Genomic DNA, 25,480 nt, shown 5'->3' with positions numbered 1-25,480 from the left:
GAGGATCTGGACTAGATGCTGATGAACTGAATGGAGGTGGCTGGGGTGGAGTAGTGTGCAGCGTCTACACTGAAACATCAGGCAGAGTCTAATTAGCTGAGTCCTAAAGAATGTGAACGCCCTTAATCAGCTGATCACCGGAAGGGTAAGAGAGAAATAATGGAAGAAGGGAGTGATAAGAACGAGTGGTGACTAATAAATGCTTTTAAATGCTTGAACTTTCACTGAGCTCCATATAGAGGTTTTAGAGCAACATATTCCCATCTCCTGCAGTTCACCAATGGAAGACATTTTGAAAAGACCCAGGGCTGTTGTGCAGCTAGAATCCTATATCAGATAAGAATGAGACAACAATCCTCTCCCAAAACTCCAGCAAGGGGTCTTCACATTTACCAGACATTTACAGATACTGTTAAAAGAAGAGTGGATGCTACACAATGGTAAAGCTGGCCACGTCCCTACTTTTTTGAAATGTGTTGTTCTATTGTGAATAAAACCTGGGTTTATGAGATTTGACCATCACTACATTGTTTTTTTTTACATTTTAAACAGTGCTTTAACTTTTTTAAAATATGTTTTGTATATTTGAGAAGGGACATATTATGCAAAAATCACTTTTTCAGGCTTTTCTAACAAATATTGTGCTGATACAAGCCGTTCTCAGATTTTCCCCTCATAATAATAACAACAACAACAACAACAACAACAATAATAATAACTAGAATAGCCGTCTGAGGCGGCAGACCCACGCCTAAGCAGCGCCACTGAGGAACTCACCCTCCCATTGATTATTATGGTGTTCAAAATTTCGAATTCTGAGAAAAACTGAACGGGTGAGCGGATCATCACCAAAATCAAATCAATTCTTCCCTGTCACTATCCCAATATTCCCTGAAAGTTTGGTGAAGATCTGACTTTCCGTTCTTGAGTTATCTTGTACACATACAAACAAACAAACAAAGAGACGAACAAAGATACGGAACCCTTTACCCTGCCGATTTCATCAGCGTGGGTAACAAAACATTTAGAGGGGGGTAAAAGCAATCAGGCGTGATAAGAGAAGCAGGACAACAGCCAGTTAAAATGGTAAATTTGCAATGAAGGGGGAAAAAATCTGTCAAAGATAACGCCCTATACAAATGAAGCTTTAACAATGATAAATTTAAGAGCCAAGCAGAAAGAGAGCAAACAATAAAATGGACAGAAACATTAAAGGGTGAGGTTAAAGTGAAATGAAATAAACAAAGAGTAAAAAATGGGAATAAACTGATTAAGAAGACGAAGACGACCACATAAAAGCAAGTCTGTAAAAATGTGTTTTAAGAAGTGATTTAAAAGAACTGACTGACTTCATGTTGGGAGTTAGCCCCGCCCCCAGGATTAGTTGGCCCTCCCTGCTTGGAAGCAAATTACGCCCTCCTCAATGTGGCTCTCCTAATCCTCCTCACATCCATTTCCTGAAAGGGGCGTGGTCAGACAGCTCAGTAACATTTAAAGCTATGGACACAGAAACAGCTCGTTCTGAGCAGGGTTGTTTTTACAAAAAATCCAAAACTGGAGTGTTTGTTTTTTTCAGCAACAAACTTCACAGGCATGTTTTGGAGACCTCTAAGACCAATATAAACTTGTCTTTAAAGGGTAAAATATGTCTTCACGAAGCCTGGAGGCCTCCACAGTATTTAGTCAATTCCTCTTCTGTATTGCATGAAAGTGAAATGATATTGATGTCTGTTAGCCCCTCTCACCATGTTTTATTCCTAATATGTCTGTATGTTATGTAAATGGCATCTCTCTGAATCTAATCAGTGATCAAAGCAGAGCTGGTGTTGATGCTGTGTTTCATAAATCAGAGCTGCAGCTTCATAAATCTGCCTCAGCTCGTCTCATGAAGAGATGGGCCCTCAGGCGGCCTTTAAATGACGCCTGTTTGGCCCTTGCTTTATCGACCGTCCTCGCCTCATAACGGCTGCCTTTATTATTTTACAGAGCCATCCTCAGCAGCCGCTCTGAGCAGCGATTAATTATATTAGTCTTGTTAATCTCTCTGTGTGATTGCACTTTAAGTGTCAGTCCTTCCTGTCCGGCTGATTTCTGCTGCTGTCCCTCTCTCGCCATTTCCTTGAGGTGCTCGTCAAACTCGGTCCTCCTCGTGCTCTTCATAGCTGAGTGGCACTCTAATCACCCTTCCCTCTAATGGCCCATTCAACCTATAGCACTATGGGTAATATTTAACGGCCCTGCTCTGCTCGGCGTGGCGGGACTTGTCATAACAAGAGCGATCACCGTTTAGAGGCAATCAGGGCGGCCAGCTGCAGTAATGAAATGAAAAAGTAGAGCAGAGGACACCTGCTCGCTGTCTGTGAGCCTAACCATCACAGTAGACGTTTATTATGAAGAGTATAACCAGAATAGAATAAAACTAAATGCCAATATTGGAATATAAGATTAATTTAACAACAAATGGTAAAAGCAGGTCAACAAATCAATCGGATACTTGGTCAGAGAGAACACAGCATAACTGAGGGCAATAATTCAACATTTAATGAAAGTTCTGGATTTTTTTTAGGCTCCAAGAGAACTATGGCTTGGGGAAATTTATTTTTCAGCAAAACAATGACCATAAAGAGCGTAAGCTACACAGAAATGGCTTAAAGACAACAAGGTGAATGTTCTGGAGTGGTCAAGTCAAATCCCAGACCTTAATTCAATAGAGAATTTATGGCTCATCTCAGCTGATCCCCAGATGAACTTGTAATGGATTGAAAAGGAAACAAGGACATAAGGAAATAAGGACAAAATTGGGTAGAAAATTGATGAAAAGCAATTAAAAAGGGGTTAAAAAATTGCAGAAAAGTGGCAAAAAGAGGTTAACAGGCAAAAATTAACAAAAAGGAAAATGTGGGTTCAAAGTAGCAATAAACTAGCAAAAATGGCAAGATAAATTAAAAAAAAGAGGTTAAAATGTAATAAAATAGTCCATAAAATTTTGGAAAAAAAATGGCTGGAAAATGTTGAAAAGCGGTTAAATAGTGGCGAAAAATTAGCAGCAAAAACAGGGGAAGCGTGGCAAAAATGTGTAAAGGGGCAAAAATGAAAATAAAGTGTTGACACAGTTGCAAAAATGACCAGATGAGGTGGTAAGAAGGGGTCAAGAAAGTGGCAAAATCAAGTAAAACTGGAAAAAATGGGCTAAAAGATGCAAAATGAGCACAAACGGTGAAAAACAGATAAAGTGAAGTTAAAAAGTTGCACAAATAAACATTAAAACCCAATAATAGCTAACCCTGCAAAGCAGATGGATACGCCTGTTTCCATGTTTCTCAATGGAGAATCCATCTTGCAAAGCTCCTGTCTGAACCGTTTGGGCCCGGTTAGAAAGTGACAGGACCAATCAGAGTCAAGGGGCAGTACTTTCAGGTGCGGTGGAGTCGTGATGTAAGCAAGCAGCAACAAGATGCTGGTATAATTATGGCGGAATAGCGTGGATCTTGCTAAAGCGTCAGTTTCGTCAGAACTAGACATTTCTTCGTTAAAAGAAGAACAAAGAACAAAGATGAGTTGCTTTCTTTTCTAAAACGATAAAAGCCGAGTACTGACATGTCTACAGTCGCCAATGTTTGCGTTGTGCAGTTCTCTGTGGAGTTTACTCCTTGGGTAGGGGCGCAGCTCTGTAGCAGCTACCTGACGTGTTTTGTTGTTCTGGCCCATAAAGATGTGTTTGAGTGGTGTTCTAGATGGATGTGTGAAACACATCCATCTGGTGTGCCATGTTAAATAATAGCTTGACACAGCTCCAAAATGAGGGAACTGTTAGCCAAGACGCTAGCACCAAGACACTAGCTACCGATCTATGGATTGATATCCTCTATAAATCACTAGTGGGCAGGGCCCATCTTTAGGTTTTTCATAGGCCCCGCCAACCCTGTAAGCAGGCCTGGTTACTGCTGGAGCTGTGCCTGCTGAAACAACTCAGAAAAAGCCACAAAGTGGGTAAAGTTACTGTCATGTTGTCTTTGTATTTTCCCCACTGTGTACACTTTGAGACTTCATGTCTTGAAAACTGCTTGTGTCACATTGCAAAGTGTTGCTGTATCTGTGCTGAGACCCGGTTGGACCTGGAGCAATGTAAAATAGGCCCAGTTTGGGAGTGCCTTTAATTCTTTGTCATAATGCACCGTGACTTCTGCAGCATCCTTTTGACGTTGTGTAAAGACCAACTTCTAGTAATGAAACAAGCAGACTGGCCTGGAATCTCCCAAGTATGGCTTGTATGTGAAAGGAGCTCCTGTAAAATGATATTGCTCCAAATAATGTGTAGTATTCAGGAAAAACAGTAATACAATTTTGTTATAAAGTATTTGTTATCTTGTTTCTTGGAGAAGACGCTTCAGCAGAGTGATCTCTTATAGTTTCCAGCAGCGTTTATCTCCTTTACAAACAGCACACGCAACATAAAAGCAGAAACCTTTACAAATGCAGGAATCAGCTCTTTTGGGACGTTGGTATTTCAAACAGCTGATGGTGAAAGGTTCCTGCTGGCGGCTCCTCTTGTAGCTCAGCAGGACGTCGTGAGAGCAGAGAGGAGGGATATCGACACAGAGCAGGTGTTTTATTTCCCTCCTCGGCTCTGCGCTGATTCGACTTAGCGCTGCATATCTGATGTGGTGATTACAGCCGACGGAGATCAGGACATGCTGTTTTTTTTTTTCCTCTGCAGCTGATGGGCCGTGGGAGGGAGAAGCTCTCACCTTAATGATGATGCTGATGAAGAACGCCTTGTGAGGAGGAAAAGGCCTGATGAAGAGAGAGAGGAGATGAAAAGAGAGGATGAAGGTCTTCTCTTTCATCTCTAACTCCATCACGTCACTCTCTTCTGCTCTTTCATCGCAGGTTTCTGTCGGACCTACCCCAGAGGAAACACCTTCGTCAGTGAACACTTCTTCAATAGCATCACTTTGTTTAAAATCTGTCCAACCAAGGATCAGCACTGGAATAAATGTCAGCCTCTGCCAACATGTACCATCCTCACCTAGGGCTCAGACCATATAAGAAGTTTGACTTGTGTTTTAAAGCCTTGATTTTGTCACTTTTAGTCTCAGATTCTCATTTTTTTGTTCTGAGACAGAAGTGACGAGCTGTGAGAAAGAAGATGCTTATTAACCCTCAAATTCCACATACTCCGTCTGCAGTGATCAGCCTATGAAGTGCTCCAGTGGAACTGGATTTTGGGGTCCACTGTGCTCCTTATGTTAGATCACCCTGCATCATTAAGGGGTGCACAAACATGCAGCTCTGATACTACACTAGACTGTTTCCTGGTGATGTTTACACATTACCCAGGAAACAAGGTTTTTCACACAACCAGCCGAGCATTTCTAATGACCCTGCCCTTCATTTAGTGAACTATTAGTGAGTTTACTGAGAGTGTGTCTGAGGGAGACCATATGAGAGAATGAGACTGAAGTTAAAAACCTACATTGCCATGGGGAGTTAATGTGTGAGTAGCAGAGCACAGCGGCAGCTCGCGGCAGCAGAATCATGGATAGCTGGCGGTCTGTCGGCTCGTATCGCCTCAGTGCCTCTCATGTACTGCCTGACCCCGCTGCCACACCAGTCATTCAGTCTCACTCACAAACACACCGCTCTTCCAAAACATCGTAAGAGCTGGGGAATTCCTGCAAACACAGCCGTGTGCTCCATCAGTCCTTCCTGGTAAACAAATGATCAAAAGTCAGTGAAATTCATCATCGGTGGAAAGTGTAGAAAAAACAACCCGAGCTTTGTGTAACACGATCTTTAACAAGAATGACACAGTTTCTGTCAGAGGTTCGACTAAATCATACATCATGAGCTCTGTAGAAGTGAACCCTGCTTTTATTAATCAACTGAGACAACGCTAACTAAAATATTAAAAACAGAAGGATGGAGGGAGCAGTTTGGAGGTTTTTAAAAAGAACACTGAAGCCCCACCTAACAATATAAATCCTGTACAAAATAATGAATATGTTTAATCCAATAAGTGGGAGTAGTATAATAGTATTAATAGTAAATGAGAGCCACATTTTGTCACTATTGCAGCAGTTAGTTTAGAAACTTCTGCCCAGTGTTAATTTTGGCAGCTATTTTTAATTTTAGTCTTAGTTTTAGTCTTTGAATGAAATGCATTTTAGTTTTAGTCACATTTTAGTAATTTCTATCCTTTTTAGTTTTAGTCGATGAAAACTCAAGACATTTTAGTCTAGTTTTAGTCCGTAAAAAGTCCTCACATTTTAGTCTTTACTTTTAGTCCAAGCATTTATTCTCTTGCCTAAATCTGGTACCAAATCATGGAAGTGTGTTCTCTACACCCAGCCAAACCTGGGGTTCCTGCTTTCTACAGCTGAGAGGCAGAATAGCTTCAGCTGCATTGTTTTTTGACAGATTTACCCACAGTGGAGAAATGTCATGGATTTTGAATGTCTGACGAAAACTATATAACATTTTAGTCTAGTTGTAGTCATCTTGATGAAAACTAAACTTAGTTTTTGTCAGTTTTAGTCATCACAGATCTATTTTTGTTAGTTTTAGTCTAGTTTTTGTCATGGAAAAAAAAGCTGTTGATGAGCATTTTTAATCATAGTTTTAGTCAACGAAATTAACACTGCTTCTGGCATTTGATTTTAATTTTGAAAATCTATTTTTGAAACTTCTGGTATTTTGTTTTAAAACGTAATCACTTCCAGCTTTTTATTTTGAAACACCATCACTTCAGGCATTTATTTTTTAGACTTCCTGCGTTTTCTTTTGAAATTCTGCCCCTTCCGGGCATTAATCCTGGTGTTTTATTTTGTGATGTTTTCACATGCAGATGTTACATCCAGTGTTTTAATATGGAAACCTTGTCTTCTCTGGCATTTTATTTTGAAACCCTATAACTTCTGGAGTTTTATTTTGAAATCCTGTTATTTCCAGTGTTTTATTTTGAAACTTCTGGCATCTATTTTGAAAATACCATCAATTACCATTACTTCCAGGGTTTTATCTTGGAATGCCGTTGCCTCTGGCATTTTGTTCTGAAAGGCTGTTACTTCCAGCGTTTTATTTTGAAATGCAGACACTTCAGACAAATAATTTGGGCATTTCATTCAAGCGGCAACCTCCAGTCCTGAAAAATGAAGCCAATGCAGAAGTGCAAAAAATTGCCATACCGCAAGTGTCCACTTGAGGCTGGCTGCAGGAACACTGGATGCCCGCCTGGACACGTTTAACAGTAGAAATAAACTGGTTTACAGCATGGTTCAAAAAAACATTCAACAAAAAAACGTCTCATTAGCTCGTGTCTTATTGTGCTGCCACTGTAACTGATGAAAACTGATTGGCACGTCTCATTTGATTGACATAGCTCGGCAGGCAGAGGCTCCGTTTCTGTCAACCAGAATGCTAGCTAGCAGGCTGACAGGAAGTTGCGCATAGTATACGGGCTGTTAGGTTGATCCAAAGTTCGGTTGAGACCGCGATTTCAATATGGAAGCCTGCACGGACTGGTTTCAAGAGCCGTTTGAGTCCGCCTATTGTAAGCAGACGACTGACGTCACACGAGGTTAGTCCAATTCTTTCTACAGTCTATGGCTTCATTTTGATGTGTTGTTAATTCCAGTATTTTATATCGGAGGACACCGCTTTTTATCTTGAATGGGGTGTTTTATTTTGAAACATGGTCACTTCTAGTGCTTTATTAAAATGGATTGAAGAAGGTGAAAGGGGCTCTGCATATTTCTGCAGACTGGAAAAAACAAATTGATGTTAGGGAATGTATGGATCCTTAAAGGATCTAGAAGGAAATTTTTCTACTTTTATGCTAGTTGCTTGTTTGGCGACTGAAGCTGAGGTTATTATGTTGGAGTTATTGCTGACAAATATTGATCATCAGTTGTTTATACTGAAGTTACTGCAAAGAAGAAAATAGAAGAGACATTACGAGGGCTGGATAATACCATCGTTGAACCCATCTTGTCTTTATAGAGTATTTTTTCACTTCTTATAATTGTTGTCCTTTCTTGCCTCCAGTGTCCAATCAAAGAACTGCATCATTTTGTATTTAGATAATTTCTCTCCCTTGAATGTTTTTCGGCTCATAACTAACACATTCATACATTCCTGTATTCAGAATTCTGGGTAATGGTTCATGAAAGCACAGCGCAGTGACTGGCCTCCCTCCCATGTTTGCATGCTGTACCAGAGAAGGTCATTTTGTTTGTTTTGGATGTGAGCAGCTGTTGCAGAGCACTGTCGAGCTGAAATGAGCTCAGCGTCGGACACCAGCTGGACACCACGCTGCTCGAATCCCAACGAGCTGGTCAGACTGAGCAGGGACGCACCAGATGTTAACCACGATGTCAACTCAGTCTCCTCTGGCTGCCCTCAGGCTCTCTCTCTTTTCTAGGTCTCTCTCTCATATCTCTTCCTCTTTCGATTTGTGGCCTTCAAACATTTGCAGCTTCCTGGAAAATAAATAAAGCAGAAGTCAGGGAGAGATGTTTCCTCTGCTCACTGAGAGGTAAACTGTGTCAAATGATGCTTTTCCACATGTGGTACGAGCTAGACCAGCTAAAAAAATATGGTGCCAGGCTTTTAATCTTCCATTAAAAGTCACAAGCAGCAAAATGAAATATGACTGAAAAGTACAGGAGAGTTTGGGAGGTGGAACAGCTATAGAAAGCTGGCTATGAGAGGAGTTTGATTCAGCAGTCATTCTGATCTCTGTCCAAGCTGTCCAGGATACAAACCAGTAAAACACACAGAACCCTAATTTAGATATTACTGGCTCCACATTCTTTGTGCCTGTTGTCATTAATGCAATTTTTCTGAGCTGACCTCCTGCAAAATACACACTAACCAAATGTGCAATATGTTGGAATGCAAAATGCAGTGTAGCACTCTTTATGTTGGAACTTAGTAGATCAGGCCCTTACCCTGAATTTCCACATACTCCACCTGTGCTGTGATCCAGTGCACAGCAGTCACAATCTGTGATTTATTTTAAAATCCTTTTACTTCCATCATGTTATTTTGAATCCAGTATTTTATTTTGAAATGCCGTCACTTCTAGTGTTTTATTTTTAATGCCAGAAGTGAAGGCGACGGCGTTTCATTGTGAAACCGGTGTTCCACTTTGAAACAAGGTCACTTACAGCCAGTACTTTTGTGTTTGTTTTTGAAACTTCTGCGGTTTGACTTAGAAACGCCATCACGTCAGGGATTTTATTTCAAAACTGTCAGTGTTTGACCATGAAATGCTGTCACTTACTGCGTTTTATTTTGAAATGCTGTCACTTCTGGTGTGTTATTTTGAAACTTTCAGCTTTTTATTTTGACGCTTCTGACACTTATTTAGGGCTCTTTATTTTTAATGTCATTGAAATGAATGGGGATCAAGGAACGAGCGAGATAACAAGGGACAGGAAGTTTCTCTTGTTTTTATTTCACTTTATTTGCAATGACTGACCAGTCAGCATTTCTAAAAGACTTTCTGTCAAAGCAGTCAAGGCACAGACCTGCTCCCTTTTGTAATATCCTGATGGCCTGTGAGTGACATGGTGCAAGGTAACATTGCACAGCATGTTGTTTTCCCCATTCCAGTTCTCCTCCCAATGGCATGAACGAGGAACTAGGAAAGAGGGAGATGACAAGGAGCCAGGAGTGTGGGGACAGGGATTTTCTCTTGATATTTTTTCAATTTCCTCACTCGGAGAGCTTGTTAGCTAGCCGAGATAGTAGTGCTTTAATAATATCCATATCAGTGTTTTAAATGCTATGCTCTGATTTCAGTAATTTGGAGGTAAAACTGCTGTAAAATCTGGTATACAAGTCGCCATAGTAAATAAGCTGCAGGCTGTTTTTGAAATCTCCCAAAGGGGAAGGTTTGAAAAATCCTCCTGTGTGACGATTTAAGTTTTGTTTGGCCACAACATGCAGTTTCTATGCAGCTGTGTAACTCTTTTAGCACCTTCTGTTGTTGCAGTATGCACATCTACTAACTGTAATACGGTAGTTGAGCTCTAAGCCTGCAGTGATGAGCAGTCACATGCACTTTCAGTAATGTTGTAGGTCTTATAGCACTAAATTGTCTGTATGCTACAGTTTCTGTTTAAAGGACTCAACATTAAAAGTTCTCCTCTAGAGCCCCCCTCTTTCCTGTATTTTCTCTTTTATATCCACTGAGACTTCCTGAGGCTAATATACAACTGACAGTGTTTTCTCTTATTTGACAGCGATGTCTGATGTTCACAGTGCTGAATGAAGCATGAGCAGAGTCTGACCTCAGAAGGCTGTTTTTTCATTAATTTGCCGGAGGGGAAGAATTTCTCTGTGTTCACCTTAAATATCCTTTAATGCTGAGCTATTCTCACTTTAACTGGATGATGCCTGACTCATGTATCCTGCAGGTGTATTTATTTTTCTGTTTTTGGTCATGTTTCCTCAGAAGTAATCACTGCATGTGTGCTTAGTGAAATATGAGCATTAACAGCTGGTGCAGTATTTAGAGGTGTGCATACGCATTTATAAAACTTAAAGGAACTGTGAAGCCCCACTGATTCTGGATTTCTGAAATTACAAATGACCAGTTGGGAATTTAAGAACTTAACTGATCTCATTATGAAGTAAAATAAAGCAAATATCTTTCGCACTGTGTTCTAATAAATAGTATCAAAGACATTAACTTCAGCCCCAGCCTTAAATGATTTCATGTTGATGTGACCTTGCTTGTTTGTTCTTCCTTCAAGAGCAAACTGAGGTATCTCCTCTCTGACACTTTTCCCTCCTCTTCCTCCTCCTCCTCTCCTCTCCTCGGACTCGTTAGTCTCTCGGTGTTTGCCGGAAAAGGTCAAACCCGTGCCATCGTAATCATGCTTGTGCAGCATCTGCCCGGATTGCATCGATTTTCAGCAGCTGATGTTTCCATCGGCCAGGAGCGGCAGAGTCCCATTGCGCATGCGCGTGCAGGCGGGTTCTCCTCGCTCGTGTGGCGTTCTGGTACTCCTTAAAAGCTCGAACATTTGAAAATCATAGCTCCACACACATTTAATTACGAATCAGAAAGACACCACGTTTAACATTACCGGCTGTTACTATCGCAGGTAATTTTATCACACCATCTCCAGGCAGTTTGTTTGCGACATATAACATTTACCAGTTATGATTTGATTTGAACCAATGTCTATTTATACATTTTGTTTTAGCTTTTAATGTTTGTTTCAGTTCTTCAGAAAGCTGATTTTATACAGTAGCCCAGTGGGGCAAATCCACAAACATTTAGTAAGCTAAAAAAAATATACTGTTCACTTACTGGAAATTGTTTGATGTTTATTTATGCTTTTTGTGTTTTATTTAATAATGTTTCATGATTTTTTCAATATATTAAAGATAATTATGTCATGGTACACAACTTTGTCTTTAATGTAAGATTTTAAATTCAGTGGGAATTTTTTTTATAACTGAAACATATGAAGACATAAAACATTTAATAATTAGTCAAATAATGTTCATTTTCATTAAGATTTTTTGCTTTAAAGTAATATTATTGTCATATTATTATTTTATGAAACACGATTTTCAGTGCATTTTTTTCCTTTATATTAAATATTTCTGTTTTGTAAAATGATTTTCAATTATATTAACTTTTTATCTACATTTGGTGAAAAGGATGTGTTTCATTAGTCATTCCATAATGAAGGAAATGCAATTACTTTTTCCTCTTTTGTTTGGTTAAATATTTCTCTATTTAATGCATTACTATATATGCCGTGAGACATTTTTACATTATATAAAATATTTTTTTACTGTTGAAACAGCTTTATTTTACATAATTTTTCTGTATTTAAGTTATTTCTTTGCACATTTTCTAGTGAAATATATTTAGTGATTTGAATAATGTTTTAAAATTTCATCCAATGTTCTTCGGTTTAAAAAAAAATCTTTTGGTGTTCCTTTTTTTGCATTTTGTGAATTTTTTATGGGGTCATGAAATGTTAGTAATGTAGATCGTCAGGGCCACCATAGCGTTGTGACTGTTCTACTGACTTTATTAGATTTAATTTTTTAGACTCCTATCGATGCCAGTATTTCACTGTTGTGATGAAATTATTTACTTCTGATCTGTTGGCATGCTGTCTCTTTCGCCAGCAGAGAAATATCACATGATCAGAATCAGATTACCTTTTCACATAATTTGATTTCAAGACTCAGACGAGACACTCTCGCTCTTGTCAAATGGGGCCCACAATGAACGAGAAGACAGATGCAAGATAAGGAAACAGAAATGTAATTTTGAATGTTTTCATTTTTAAATGAGAAAATATGATTAACAGAAAACAAGATTATAGAGCTGAATAGTTGTGCAGGAACAGGAAAACATGTGGAGAAGAAAAACAGGGGGAGTAAATTTAACATTGCAGTGAATGTTTGTGTGCACACTTACTCAGTGGTTGAGACGTTATGATATAATGATGTTTTTGGTGCTTGTTCAGCTGTGAAAGCTAGACCAGTCAAGAACCACAAATGTGTCAGTGTTTGGAGAACTGAAACGTTAAAGAACTGTTTGGAATTGTTGATTTTCCAACATTGTTTTTAATTTCTTAAGATTTAACAATCATCCAATGTGAAGCCAGCCTAATATAGCAATGTAAGGATCGATGTCGGTGTAGGGCTTCCGTACGAAAAACTTTTATGTTCGTAAAGAAAAGGCTAGAGAGAAGTTCTCACTAAGCAGCGCACCAAATTTTCCGGACTGTTCCTGAACGCAGCACAATTCATGCACACCGTCCCCGCAGTCCTCCGCACTCACAGCCGCTACCTGCAGCAGGGATGGACGTCTGTTTCGGTGCTCCGAGCTCCATCCTCAGCCCCGCGGAGCCTCGGGAGAAGCCAGGCCCGACATGACAGCTGCTGACCGGGAGAAGAAAGCCCGCCGGCCGCCGCGGCTCACCGCTCGGCCGGAGGCTGCGTGGGCTGCGGGTCGGTACGCCGTGCTGGCCGCTCTGTGCGCACTCTGCTACGGCAACTCTCTCCACGGGGAGCTGGTTCACGACGATGTGTGGGCTATCATCAACAACCCGGACGTCCGACCGGGCTCTAACCTCGGAAACATCTTCAGTAACGACTTCTGGGGGAAGAGGATGGCGGACAACACGAGCCACAAGTCCTACCGACCGCTGTGCATCCTCAGCTTCAAGTAAGTCTTCAAACTCCAGCACTTTGTGCTGCTAAAACATTCACTTTGTGCAACTTTTTGCGCTCATTTAGGGATGTCATTACTCTGCACGAGAGCTTGGAACACGCAATTAAAGCTGACGTCATGCAGCTGTTCCCGCATGGAGACACGCTGTTGCAGCGACAGTCAACTTCAAAGCAAAACAAGCAAAACATGTCACAGAATACCACCTTAAATACTCATAAAGTGGTTTCGTATTCCCTCAAAATGCAACAGGAGATGCTGTTGTGCGCCGTACACACGTTAAGGGTGTTTTTACCTGCCTTTGAAAGAATAAGTTATTATTTTATAACAATTTTGAAAAAAAAATAAGGCAGACGTCCACCTTTAATACTCCTAAAGTGGCTGCACATTCTATAGAAATACAACCAGTGGTGCTACGGATGCTCTATACACAGTTTATGAGTGTTTTACGAATGTTTAAAGGAATACGTGTTTATTTGATTACTGTATTGAGAAAAACAAGGCAATATGTCCCAAAAACACCTTAAATAGTGCCAAAGTTACTTTTCATTCCATAGAAATACAAAACGGTGGGCTATGAATGCTTTGTACACATTTAAAGAGAGTTTTACCAACATTTGGAGGAATAGATTAATTAAAATATGGAGCAGAATATGGCAAATATGTCCCAAAATACTTCTGAAGTGGCTGCATATCTCACAAAAATACGAACAGGGGTGCTATGGATACTCATGCAGAGTGTTTGACCAACTTTTCAAAGAACCAAATATTAATTTATGACAATTTAGAACAAAACGAACCAAATATGTAATAAATGCCACCTTAAATACTAATTGACTCCCTTTATTCAATACAGATACAGCCAGAGGTGCTGTAGATGTACCATACAAAGTCAAAGAGCGTCTTATGATTGCATGAAAGAGTGATTATTAAATAAATTGTGAATTAGAATATATTATGGCAATTATGTACTAAAATACCACCTTAAATACTCATAAAGTATGTTGTTAATCTGTATCCAGGAATCCAGGGATGCTCAGGGTGCTGCAAACCCACTTAAAGAGAGTTATAGACAATTAAGATGGATAAATTATTAATTTAATTTAAATTAAAAGCCAAGCATGACAAATGTGTCGCATATACCACCTTAATTTCTAATAAAGTGGAGTCTTATTCAATGAAATAACAGCCAAGGGTGCTGTAGATGCTGAAAACACAGTTTGAGTGTTTTACCAAACTTTGTAAAGGGAAAAATGTTTGTTTGCTGACAGTTTTGAGTTAATAATGCCAAACGTGTCCCAAAAGCCACCTTAAACACTTTTTAAGTGGCCGCTTCTTCAAAAGAAAGATAACCAGCTGTGCTGTAACCTGACACGCCAGATAGATTTGTTTCACACATCCATCTGGGAAAGCTTCCATAGGAAACGTTTGAGAAAAGGCAGAGGCTTTGAAAAAAACTCAGAGTGTGATTGGATGAACGTTCTGTCTGTCACATCTCTATGGGCCAATCAGAGCAACAAAACACGTGACGTAGCTGCTCTCGAGCTGTGCGTGCGCAGGAATAGTGGAACATGGTCACTGCTAGTGCATCTCAAAAAATTAGAATGTCATGAAAAAGTTTAATATTTTTTGTCACTCTTCTCTGAAAGGTAAACCCATATATTATATAGACTCATTACACACAGAGCAAAGTATTTCAAGCCTTTATTTCTTGAAATGTTGATGATTATGCCTTACAGATAAGAAAACCCAAATTTCAGTGTCTCCAAAAATTAGAATATTGTGACAAAGGTCAATATTGGAAAGTCATGGTGTCACACCTTAATCAGCTAATAAACTCCAAACACCTGCAAAGGTTTCCTGAGTCTTTAAATGGTGTCTCAGTCTGGATCAGTAGGCTACACAATCATGGGGAAGACTGCAGACTTGACAGATGTCCAGAAGACAGTCATTGACACCCTCCACAAGGAGGGTAAGGTCAAAGGTCATTGCTAAAGAAGCTGGTTGTTCACAGAGTGCTGTATCCAAGCGTATTCATAGAAAGTTGAGTGGAAGGAAAAAGAGTGGTAGGAAAAGGTGCACCAGCATAAGGGAGAACCGCAGCCTTGAGAGGATTGTCAAGCAAAATCCATTCAAGAATTTGGGGGAGCTTAACAAGGAGTGGACTGCCGCTGGGCTGAGGCACACACCAATAGACATGGGCTACGAATGTGGCATTCCTCACGTCAATCCACTCCTGAACCAGAGACAACGTCAGAAGCGTCTTACCTTGGCTGTGGAAAAAAGAACTGGACTGTTGTGGTCTCAGTGGTCCAAAGTCCTCTTTTCAGATGAAAGTAAATTTTGCATGTCATTTGGAAATCCAGGTCCCAGAGTCTGGAGGAAGAGTGGAGAGGCACAGAATCCATGTTGCTTGAAGTCCAGTGTGAAGTTTCCACAGTCAGTGATGATTTGGGCTGCCATGGCATCTGCTGGTGTTGATCCACTGTGTTTTCTGAAGTCCACAGTCAACGCAGCCATCTACCAGGACATTTTAGAGACCTTCATGCTTCCTTCTGCTGACAAGCTTTATGGAGATGCTGATTTCATTTTCCAGCAGGACTTGGCACCTGCCCACACTGCCAAAGATACCAAAAGCTGGTTCAATGACCATGGTGTTACTGTGCTTGATTGGCCAGCAAACTGGCCTGAACTGAACCCCATAGAGAATCTATGGGGTATTGTCAAAAGGAAGATGAGACACCAGACCCAACAATGCAGATGACCTGAAGGCAGCTATCAAAGCAACCTGGGCTTCCATTACACCTGAGCAGTGCCACAGGCTGATCGCCTCCATGCCACGCCGCATTGATTCAGTTATTCATGCAAAAGGAGGCCCAACCAAGCATTGAAGGCATAGAAATGAACATACTTTTCAGAAGCCTGACATTTCTGTTGAAAATATCCTTTTTTAAATTGATCTCATGGAATATTCTAGTTTTTTGAGACACTGAATTTTGTTTTTTTTTTTATCTGTAAGCCATAATCATCAACATTTCAAGAAATAAAGGCTTGAAATATTTCACTCAGTGTATTGAGTCTATATAATATATGGGTTTCACTTTCAGAAAAGAGTGAAAAAAATATTGAACTTTTTCCATGATATTCTAATTTTTTGAGATGCACTTAGTATAGGCATGTAGGTACTCGACTTTGTCGTTTTTGAAAAGAAAACAACTCACTGCTGTTCTTTGTTCTTCTTTTAATGAAGAAATGTTGTCAAGTCCTTTTAAAACTGACACTTTAGCAGCATCCACGCTAATCTCTTCCTCCATAACTGCACCAGCTCTTGCTGCTGCTTGTTTACGTCATTACTCCGCTGCGCCTGAAGTGCTGCCCCTTGTCGCTGATTGGTCCTGTCACTTTCTAACCTGACCCAAATGGTTCAGATGGGAGCTTTGCAAGATGGATTCGCCAGTGAGAAACAGTGAAATGGGCGTATCCATCTGCTTTGCAAGGTTAGCTGTGCTGTGGATGCTTCAAACTCACTTTAAGAGCATCATAGACATTTAGCATCAATTCAATGTCAAATTAATAATTTAGAGCAACACATCGCAAATGTGTCACAAAAATCCCCTTTAATACACATGAAGATGCTTCTTATTCTGTTGAAATGCAACCAGTGGTGCTGTGAATGCTGCAAACCCACTTTAAGAGAGTTATATGAACTTAAAAGATAAATAAAATATTAATTTAAAGCAAAACAAGTGGAACATGTCCCTAAATACCACCTTAGGTACTTATAATGTGGAATCTTATTTTATAAAAGAACAGTTAAGGGTGATGTGGATGCTGCAGACCCACTTGAAGAGTGCTGTATTTACATTTAAGATGAATGAAATATAAATTATGTGATAATTAAAAAAAAAACAAGTAAAACACACCTCTAAATACCACCTTAAATACTCCTAATGTGGCTTCTTGTTCAATAGAAATACGACCAGGGTCATTGTTGGTGCTGTTAATTCCACTTTCAGAGTGTGATACATTAATTAAGATATTTCTTTAATGATAATGTAATGCTAAACAAGCCAAATAGATCTAAAAATACTACCTTAAATTCACATGTAGTGGCTTCTTTTTCAGTTAAACTATTTCCAGGGCTGCTGAAGATGCTGCAAGCTGAATGAAAGAGTTTTATACATAAGAAAAAAAAAGATTTAACTTCAATTTAGCACACACAAAGCCAAATATGAGACATAATGCCACCTTAAATACTCCTAACATGCTTCTTGATTATTAAAACTACAACCAGGATCATTGTAGATGCCACAAACCCACTTAAGGGTGTTTAAAGAATGTTTTTAGAAGTAATATATGTTCATTAAATAGTAATTTAGAACAATACAAGCCTGCTATATCTAAAATGCCATCTTAAATAGTCCTGTATAACTTCTTTTTAATAGAAATACAGCCAGGGTCAAGAGCACTAGCCAAGTAATGCAAAAAATATGACCTTAAATACTCCTAAAATGTCTTTAATTTAGTTGAAATAGGACAACAGGTGCTGTGGATGCTCCAAACCCACTCTAAGAGTATTATATAAACATTTAAGATCAGGAATATATTCATATAATGATGCAGACGGAAGCAGATCACCCAAATCCTCATGCTCCCAGCTGTGCTTCAATGCAGCTTCAGGTTTTAGGATTTAAGGAGCTAAAAATACACAAACAGGAAGGCTTTATGTGGAATTTGTTGTGCAGCTGTGCTGGACTCTTAACAGTGAAGTGGGTGGGAGAGAGTAGAAGTTGAGGATGGGAAAACAGGCTGGGGGCGGGCCCGCTGCTGCAGAGGAACCAGGCGAGCCTCCAGAACGGGGTGGGACGATGTTTTGATAAATGATATCAGATTTCAGTGATTACATTACAAGAAAAAGTAAGACAAACAGCCCATGCAGAGATCCTAATGAGGCACAAAGTTAGCTTTACTGATTTAGTGTGGATTCAAAAAATGCTTTTTTTCCTCTTTGATAGTAAAAAATAATTAAGGTGCTGTTTGTGTGTGCAGCACTCACCAGGCACATCCTCTGAAGAAAAGGGCAAACTGTGTGCCACTTTAACATCATCACTCTTCCTCTGCTGTCCCTATTAACCCCTGTTTAGCTGCCCCGTGTGTCCAAAGCTGTGCACTCCTTTATTTCTTTCTTAAAATGCCACGCTCTTAAAGCATTTCCTTGTGATTGAGTCACTGGTGTGTGATCCGTGAGAGCACTCTTTTTGTTTGTAGGTTTCATCATTTGTGTTAAATTGAGTGCATCTTCCCTTCCTTTACAGCACAGCGTGTGCTCTACCCCTCTCACCAAGACAGCTCTCACTTTAATTTAAGTGAGGAGAAGAGGGAGCTGCACCACACCCTACCGTTAGTTTGAAAAGAAAGAGAGCTTAAGCAATGACAAGGCAGCTGTTATTTAGTATTTTGAAATGGCAGTAGTGATCTAACCCTTAACCCTTGCTTAGAAATGTAGGAAGACTAAGAAGCTAAACAAAGATGGCAAATAAATTTCATTGGTGAACATTAACTGCAGGCTCTGAGGGTTTTTGGAAACATTTTTGTCCTCATTTCATCCTCTTGTATAAAATTTGAATTATAAGATACTAAATTAGAGTGGTTCGATCTTAAATGATAAATTTCTGTTTAACTTCTGTTTAATAGGGATTTAATTGCTTAAGCCCTGCAGAGGAAACACGTCCTTCTGTGTGCTCACTCCCGTGATCCTGTTAAATCCACATTCATGGTTCATTATAAACCAATTCTCACTGTTATGCTGTAATGACTTTAAATATGTCGTAACAAGCCTTTAATTAAAAGGTTAATAGGTCAGTGCTGCATCTGTCAGAGGTCAGACTGAGCTGCAGCTGAACGGTCATGCAGCCGGTCAGCGTGCTGCTCGAGGGCACGTCAGCAGCACAGCGAAGCCTTTCTAACGAGGAGGTCTGAAACCGAGCGTGTGTGATCTCTCTGGTTTAATGCAGCTGTGGACACAGGTGAATAAAAGCTGGCGGAGTGCGGCAGGAAAGCCCCAACCGAAGCAGACGGTTCAGGGGCGTGAAAGGATGTGTAGACAGCCAGTGATAGTGATAATCTGTTCAAACGGCATTCACAGATCAAAGCTGGGAGCGGTCAGTGAACGCATCGTCAGAGAGAAAGCAGCAGTGGTAAAAAAGAAAAAAGAACATCAGAGGAGTGCTGACACAGGCGGAGGCTCCGGCCTTCAGATGATTCACACAGGCTCACTAATGAGGTCTTAGCAAGGCCGTGTGATGAATTTATATCACAAAGAAAGACGATGTTAGCGTGTAAGTAATATTACTGTTAGATCTGTAAATAGATTGTGGGCTGAATAAGAAACAATCAGGAATCCATGTTCCATTTAAAACCACAGTGAGCATTACATACGGCAGATTTGTGGTTATACGATACGTGTTAAAAGTTGTCAAAACTTTGGCTTTTTAATGAGTGATGGTGTCAAAAGAAAAACTTTACCGTGCAGTTTACGGGGCAGAGGGTTAAATGTTTTAGGGATAGCGTGTAATTGATAGAGCATGATTGCTGATGCACACCTGCTGTTAGGACATGATGTCAGGATTTGCATTTCAAGGAAATTGATAATCAAAAGTCACTTGAATAAAATTCAAACTAAGGCTGCAAGCTGCACTGAAGGGCCCTCGCATCCCGGCATGTTGCAACCGGGGGTAAGTTGGAATACTTTGGTGATAGCAAACCTCTGCAGTATGCTGCAGCATGGCAGAGAGACCATGTAGATCCTCCCAGATGTGTCATTAAATTCAAACTAATGAGCATAGTGCATTTTGTGTATGAGGTAGTACTACCTGTGAACATTAGGGGGCAGTTTGACAGGAAGATGTTATGTAGGTGTGATATGGGCAGGACTAATTTTTATTGTGTATAATTCAAAGAAAATAGGACACATTATGTAAGAGGTGTTGCCGGAGTCTTACAGTAGGTGGCACTACAGAAAACCATGAAATTAACATTCACATATGTAGAGGAGCAGACCCTGAACAAACAAAGGAAATTTGAAGAAAATCAGATGTTTCATATTAGGATGAGGCCAGCTTCCTTTGAAACTGGCGAGATATCAAAATGCTCACCATCTGCAGTAAGGTGTCCTTTTATACGACATATCAGTGTTGTGGACAAATATTGTGGCCTTTGTGTCAGTATCTGAGCTTGATAGGTTCAACTCAATTATAGGAATAAAGAAATGCCCAAATTGTGCCACTTCCTGTTGCCATTAAGGGGTGCTACATCAAAACAATATTAACCTTTAATAAAACATGTCTGTGTTGTTGCCAATAATTAAGGCTTTTCTTTCAAAACCAGAGCTTAATAGGCTAACGACAGTAAGAGGAGGGAAGATATGACTCATTTGCATCACTTCCTGTTACCAGTAAAGGACCTATGATGAGATGTTTGTATGTAGAAGTGTTCAGTGTCATACTGATGTCTTGCCAGGGAATGTTAAACGTAGAATGTTGTATACAAATGTTACAACAAGCTAAAGTCATTTGGCACCATGAAAATCACCTTGTTTTTTAAATTGAGATCAAGCTGGTGGACTTCCTGTTAGGATTTGGGCAAGGGTCCAAGATTCTTTTTTTGTAGGTATGATGATGACCCATATGCAAACAGAATTCATAAACCTAGGGTGAATATTTTTTAGGGAAAAAAATGAAAAATCTGTGGAGGAAATATTCAACTGGCAAAAGAGGGCACAGTGACAAAGTAATATTATTGATGCAGAGATTGTTGGAATCAATGTGTGATCATGCCTGGGAAGTTTGGTTATGATTGGCATAAGCACTACAAAGTTATAAGGCATTATTGTTTCATTTTCACTGCAAAATATGTACAGAGGAAGTAGTTAAAGTTTGGGCTCCAGTCACTGCCTGGCCCTATGGTGAAAGATCCCAAATAACACAACTTTATATCTACAGGTTTGTCTAGTATGAGCAACAAAATTCTGGAGTTAGTCGGATGAAATCCTTCTGATTAGTTTGATAAAATATGAAACTTGTGAATGTCCCAAAAATGCCAAAATTTGACCTTTAGCTGTTTATAGTGCACCTCCTGTACATTTTAGAGGATGGTCCCAGAGACTTTTTATTCATCTAGATCTGAAACATATCTGTTCTGATTTTCAAGCCTGTAGGTTGGTGCTCAGGCCCTATTAATTGCCAGAGACTGGGATGTACAGCTAAGTTTGTTAGCTTGATGCTAACACATAATGGACATTGCATTTACAGGCAGTCAGGTTTAGCCTCCTGATGCTTTAATTTTGACTTAAGGATAACCAAGTACCTGCTGTTGAACATGAAAATAATAGATATTGTTGTTTTAAGCCCATGGTATTAAAAAAAGTCACGTCATTATTAAGCTTCATTAACAGACATTGTTCTGATGATACCAGAGCAGAGAGGATTAGCCCACTAGTGAAGAAATACTCCCTTTGGGCTTGGTGCCCTTGTTATATCTCCTTACTATCCGACTTTACCTTATTTTCCTTTTTACATTCAAAAAATAAAAAATGTTTTTTTTTGGCCATATGTGTGAGTAATCCAGGCCAAGTTTGCTTTATTTTCCTTCAAACTGCAGCTAAACTCCTTGCAGAGCGTATTTCCAAAGCAAAGCCCCACTTTCCATTGAGAAGTGTTCCTGGTTGTGATTGGTTGATGTGTTGATGGACTTAATGAGTCCCCGGGCGATGCTCTGTCAGCAAACTCAGCACTTAAGCTTTAACCGAGAGCGTTTGAGTGAGTGCTGGGGTTGTATGTGTGTGGTCAGGCTGCAGGATGGTTTCATTGTTGGATGATGTTTCGTCTAATCACTCGACAGCGAAACAACCTCTCCAACAGCTGCTCCACAACCCCCCACCCCCGCGGTGTTACAGTTGTTGAAGGAGATATCGATGCCTTAATGCTCCTCAGGAGAGCGAGCGGCGAGGCTGGAAGCTGTGAGGGAGCATCTGCTCTTAGAAAGCGCAGAGACACAGAGGCCTTAATGATGCTGGAGAGACAACAGGAGGAAAGGTGATCCTTCAGGATAGACAGGTGGAGCCTTAATGCTCACTCTGGGCAGGGGAGATGGAGGGATGTGAGGTGGGGGTGGTGTCTGCACATCATCTTCATCAGCCTGTCAAGTGAAGGACACTGGCTCACTTGGGACGAGCATGTATCAGTGAGATAGCCTTTAGCTCTGTGCTCGACCCTCCACTGCTGAGTGTGGAGGAAGGTGGAGCTGACAAATGGCGCATTCCGCTCTCGAGGGGAATGAGGATTAACAGCAACAAAAACAAAGCTATTCTCAGTTTGGTTCAGAAAAACTCTGCAACAAGGATCAGCCATAATCAAGTGGAACAGATTTCTACAAAGTTATTTCACTTGAATAAAAATGTGTAAGGTAAAGAAGGTGACTGGGTGAATATTTACCCTCTCTAAAATGACCTTAAATCAACAGAGATCCAGCACAACTGGTGCTAGTGGTCCCACAAATAGTGAAATGGGGATCACCTGAGTACAGTTGATGTCTCTCAAGTGATTGTAGTATAAGGACACATGTGTCACTGGTTAATCAGTATTCCTGGCTACCATTACACCATGAAGACAACAGAACACTCCAAGCAACTCAAGGAAATCAGTTCAATCTATCATTAAGAAATGGAAGGAATATTGCACATGTAAATGTGTCTAGGTCCTTACAAACTGAGAGACTTTGCAAGAAGGAGCCTTGTGAGAGGCCACCAAAAAACCTATGACAATTCTGAAGGAGCTACAGCAGCTGAGATGGGAGAGACTCTGCATACAACTGTTTACCAGGTTCTTCACCAGTCAAAGCTTTATGGGAGTGGCAAAGAGAAAGACAACTGTTGAAGAAAAATCCTTAAACCTCAACTAGAAAAGGCCTGTGAGAGACTCCATGGTCAAGTGGAAGAAAGTTCTGTGGTCTGATGAGACCAAAATGGTGCTTTATGGCCGTCTGGCAAGATGCTTTCTGCGGACACCAAACACTGCACATCACCACAAACACACCATCCCCACTGTAAAGCACAGCGGTGGTAGCATCATGCTGTTGGGATGCTTCTCAGCAGGCTTGTAAAGGCTGAGGGTAAAATGAATGCTGCAAAAAATTGGAAAATCCTGGTAGACAACCTTATTCAGTCTGCAAGAGACCTATGGCCTGGATTAATTTTGAAGCAGGGCAATGACCCAAAGCATACAGTGAAAGCTTTTGGCTGGACATGAGAAGGGTTATTCAATCCTGATCCCTGTGTGACCAGACAGAGCTTGAGCAACTTTATAAAGAAAAATGGAGTAAAATTAGTGCTACAACTTCAGCTGCAGACAGCAGAGTATTAGCCAAAGGGTGATCAGAAAAAAGAAGCATCAGTTCTGATGTATCAATAATAATGAAAATGAGCTGATGATGATCGATGAAAGACATAACAATATCACCTCTTTAGTGATACTGATATGTCTTTTGCTGGGTTGTATTAACACGTTTTAGCCTTACACTGCTTTGGTTTTGTCAGATATTTTGCATCTGTTACCTTCAGGGGAAAGTCTAACTGTCATGAGCCTGTCCGTGGATGTTTTTTGATGCCAGACTTTGAGCTTAATTCCCCTCACAGGCGTTCTCTCTGCAGCAGCTGTTCAGCATGATGTGTGATGATTTGCACGACAGAAATGAAGGATATTGTTGGCTTGTTTTCACAGTTTGGAGTCGGATCAGTAAACCTGCAGCTGAGAGAGCGATGCTTTGAACAACTTCATCATTTCTGGCTTTAATGTCCGCCCAAACCGGTGCAGACAGCTGGGCAGACGGTGCACACGACCACGTGTCTGTTGTGTTTCAGGTGTCTTTTTATGTGGATGTGTTCATAAACCTGGCAAAGGCTTACAGTTAGGGAGGAAACTGGCCTCTGATGGCAAATTTAACAGGTGTTACAATTGCAAAGTTGATGGAAGTATGCAATTAGGTTTAAATTACCTGAGGTGACACAAATGGCTGCAGAGAGACTCCAGTAAGAGCTTTTTGTTTTAACTTGAGTGAAAAATGTGCACTTTTTGTAAGAACTCGATTCAATTCCAGTCTTCACTACAATTTTTTTTTTTTTTGAGGATAATGACAGATCTAACAGTTTGATTTTGATAGAATGTGGTGTGCAAAGATGACCAAAAGAGCACTCCAAACACTAACAGATTCATTCACCAACAGTTATTATGATTCTGTGTTGGGGTGCTCCGACTTTATTGGAAGCGGCTCCTTGATTGTTGGTTTGTCTTTAGCCAGCCTGAAGCTGGCGTACATGGTGAGATTTCAAGTTGACTCTTATTTTAATTATGTTTAAAAGAGTTTGCAGCATGTTTTCCCTCTATTTTACTGACCACAGTGTAAGTATCTTCTCTCTCTCTCACCCCTCAACTCAACTCTCTCTTCCATCCTTTAGGGGATGTATAGGCCTTTGAATGCAGAGATTCTTGGATTCTTGATTTGTTTTTGATGTATTATGACTGAAAAAAGAAAGCGGTTTGACACCAGAGAATTGTTGCTAGATGTTTGGCTGAAATGCACCAACACACCCAGTGGGAGTTTAATCTTTTCTTGGATAAAACTCCTTTAGTTTTGCAGCTTAATAACAATTCATATATTTCTCCTCAGCCTGGATTTGCACTCTGCATGAAGTGAATCTCACACTGTTAAATGAACTATCTCAGGATGGAGTTTTTATGCATGCAGAGGAACAGATGGGTGCACTCACCCAACACCTGTGGCCTGGGGATCCTTTCCATGTCTGCTTAACACAAGGCCAAACACGCGCCCCGAAACCACAAATATGCACAAGCAAAAAAAAACTCTGCTAGCCTTTAGGGAATAATTCCTGCTTTGTATTCTTTATTCAGAGATTTTTTTTTTGTGAAATCAAGGTGAAGGACACAAACAAAGCAGCCTGGAGGCAATTTTTTTTATACGTGAGCAATGATTGTGGAGAGAACAGGAGAGACGTGCAGAAAGAAGAGGATGACAAGAGGCCAGGAGATGAAAATAGAAACATGAGGACGGATGACGGGGGAGGAAGAAGTGTTGACAGATGCTCTCCTGGTGAATAAGGAGAGCGGGAAGACAGAGGAGGTAATAGAAGGAGACAGGAGAGAGTGAGGAATCAGAAATGACAAAGAAGATGGAGAAGAAAAAGTACAGTGGCAG

General features: G+C 40.3%; 1 protein-coding gene across 1 annotated transcript in view; it reads left to right on the top strand.

Annotated features, from left to right (window-relative positions):
* Positions 1-12,787: 12,787 nt before the first annotated feature.
* Positions 12,788-25,480, top strand: part of tmtc1 (transmembrane O-mannosyltransferase targeting cadherins 1) — a 131,584-nt gene continuing 118,891 nt past the window's right edge. Inside the window, exon 1 of the mRNA XM_041781139.1 lies at positions 12,788-13,210. Within this exon, the coding sequence (XP_041637073.1) occupies positions 12,915-13,210 (296 nt within the window). The 5' untranslated portion in view covers positions 12,788-12,914. The remainder of the gene's footprint in view (positions 13,211-25,480) is intronic.

Source organism: Cheilinus undulatus, linkage group 23 (assembly GCF_018320785.1).
Source record: "Cheilinus undulatus linkage group 23, ASM1832078v1, whole genome shotgun sequence".
NCBI lineage: Eukaryota > Metazoa > Chordata > Actinopteri > Labriformes > Labridae > Cheilinus > Cheilinus undulatus.
This window is presented reverse-complemented; position numbering and strand designations above follow the sequence as displayed.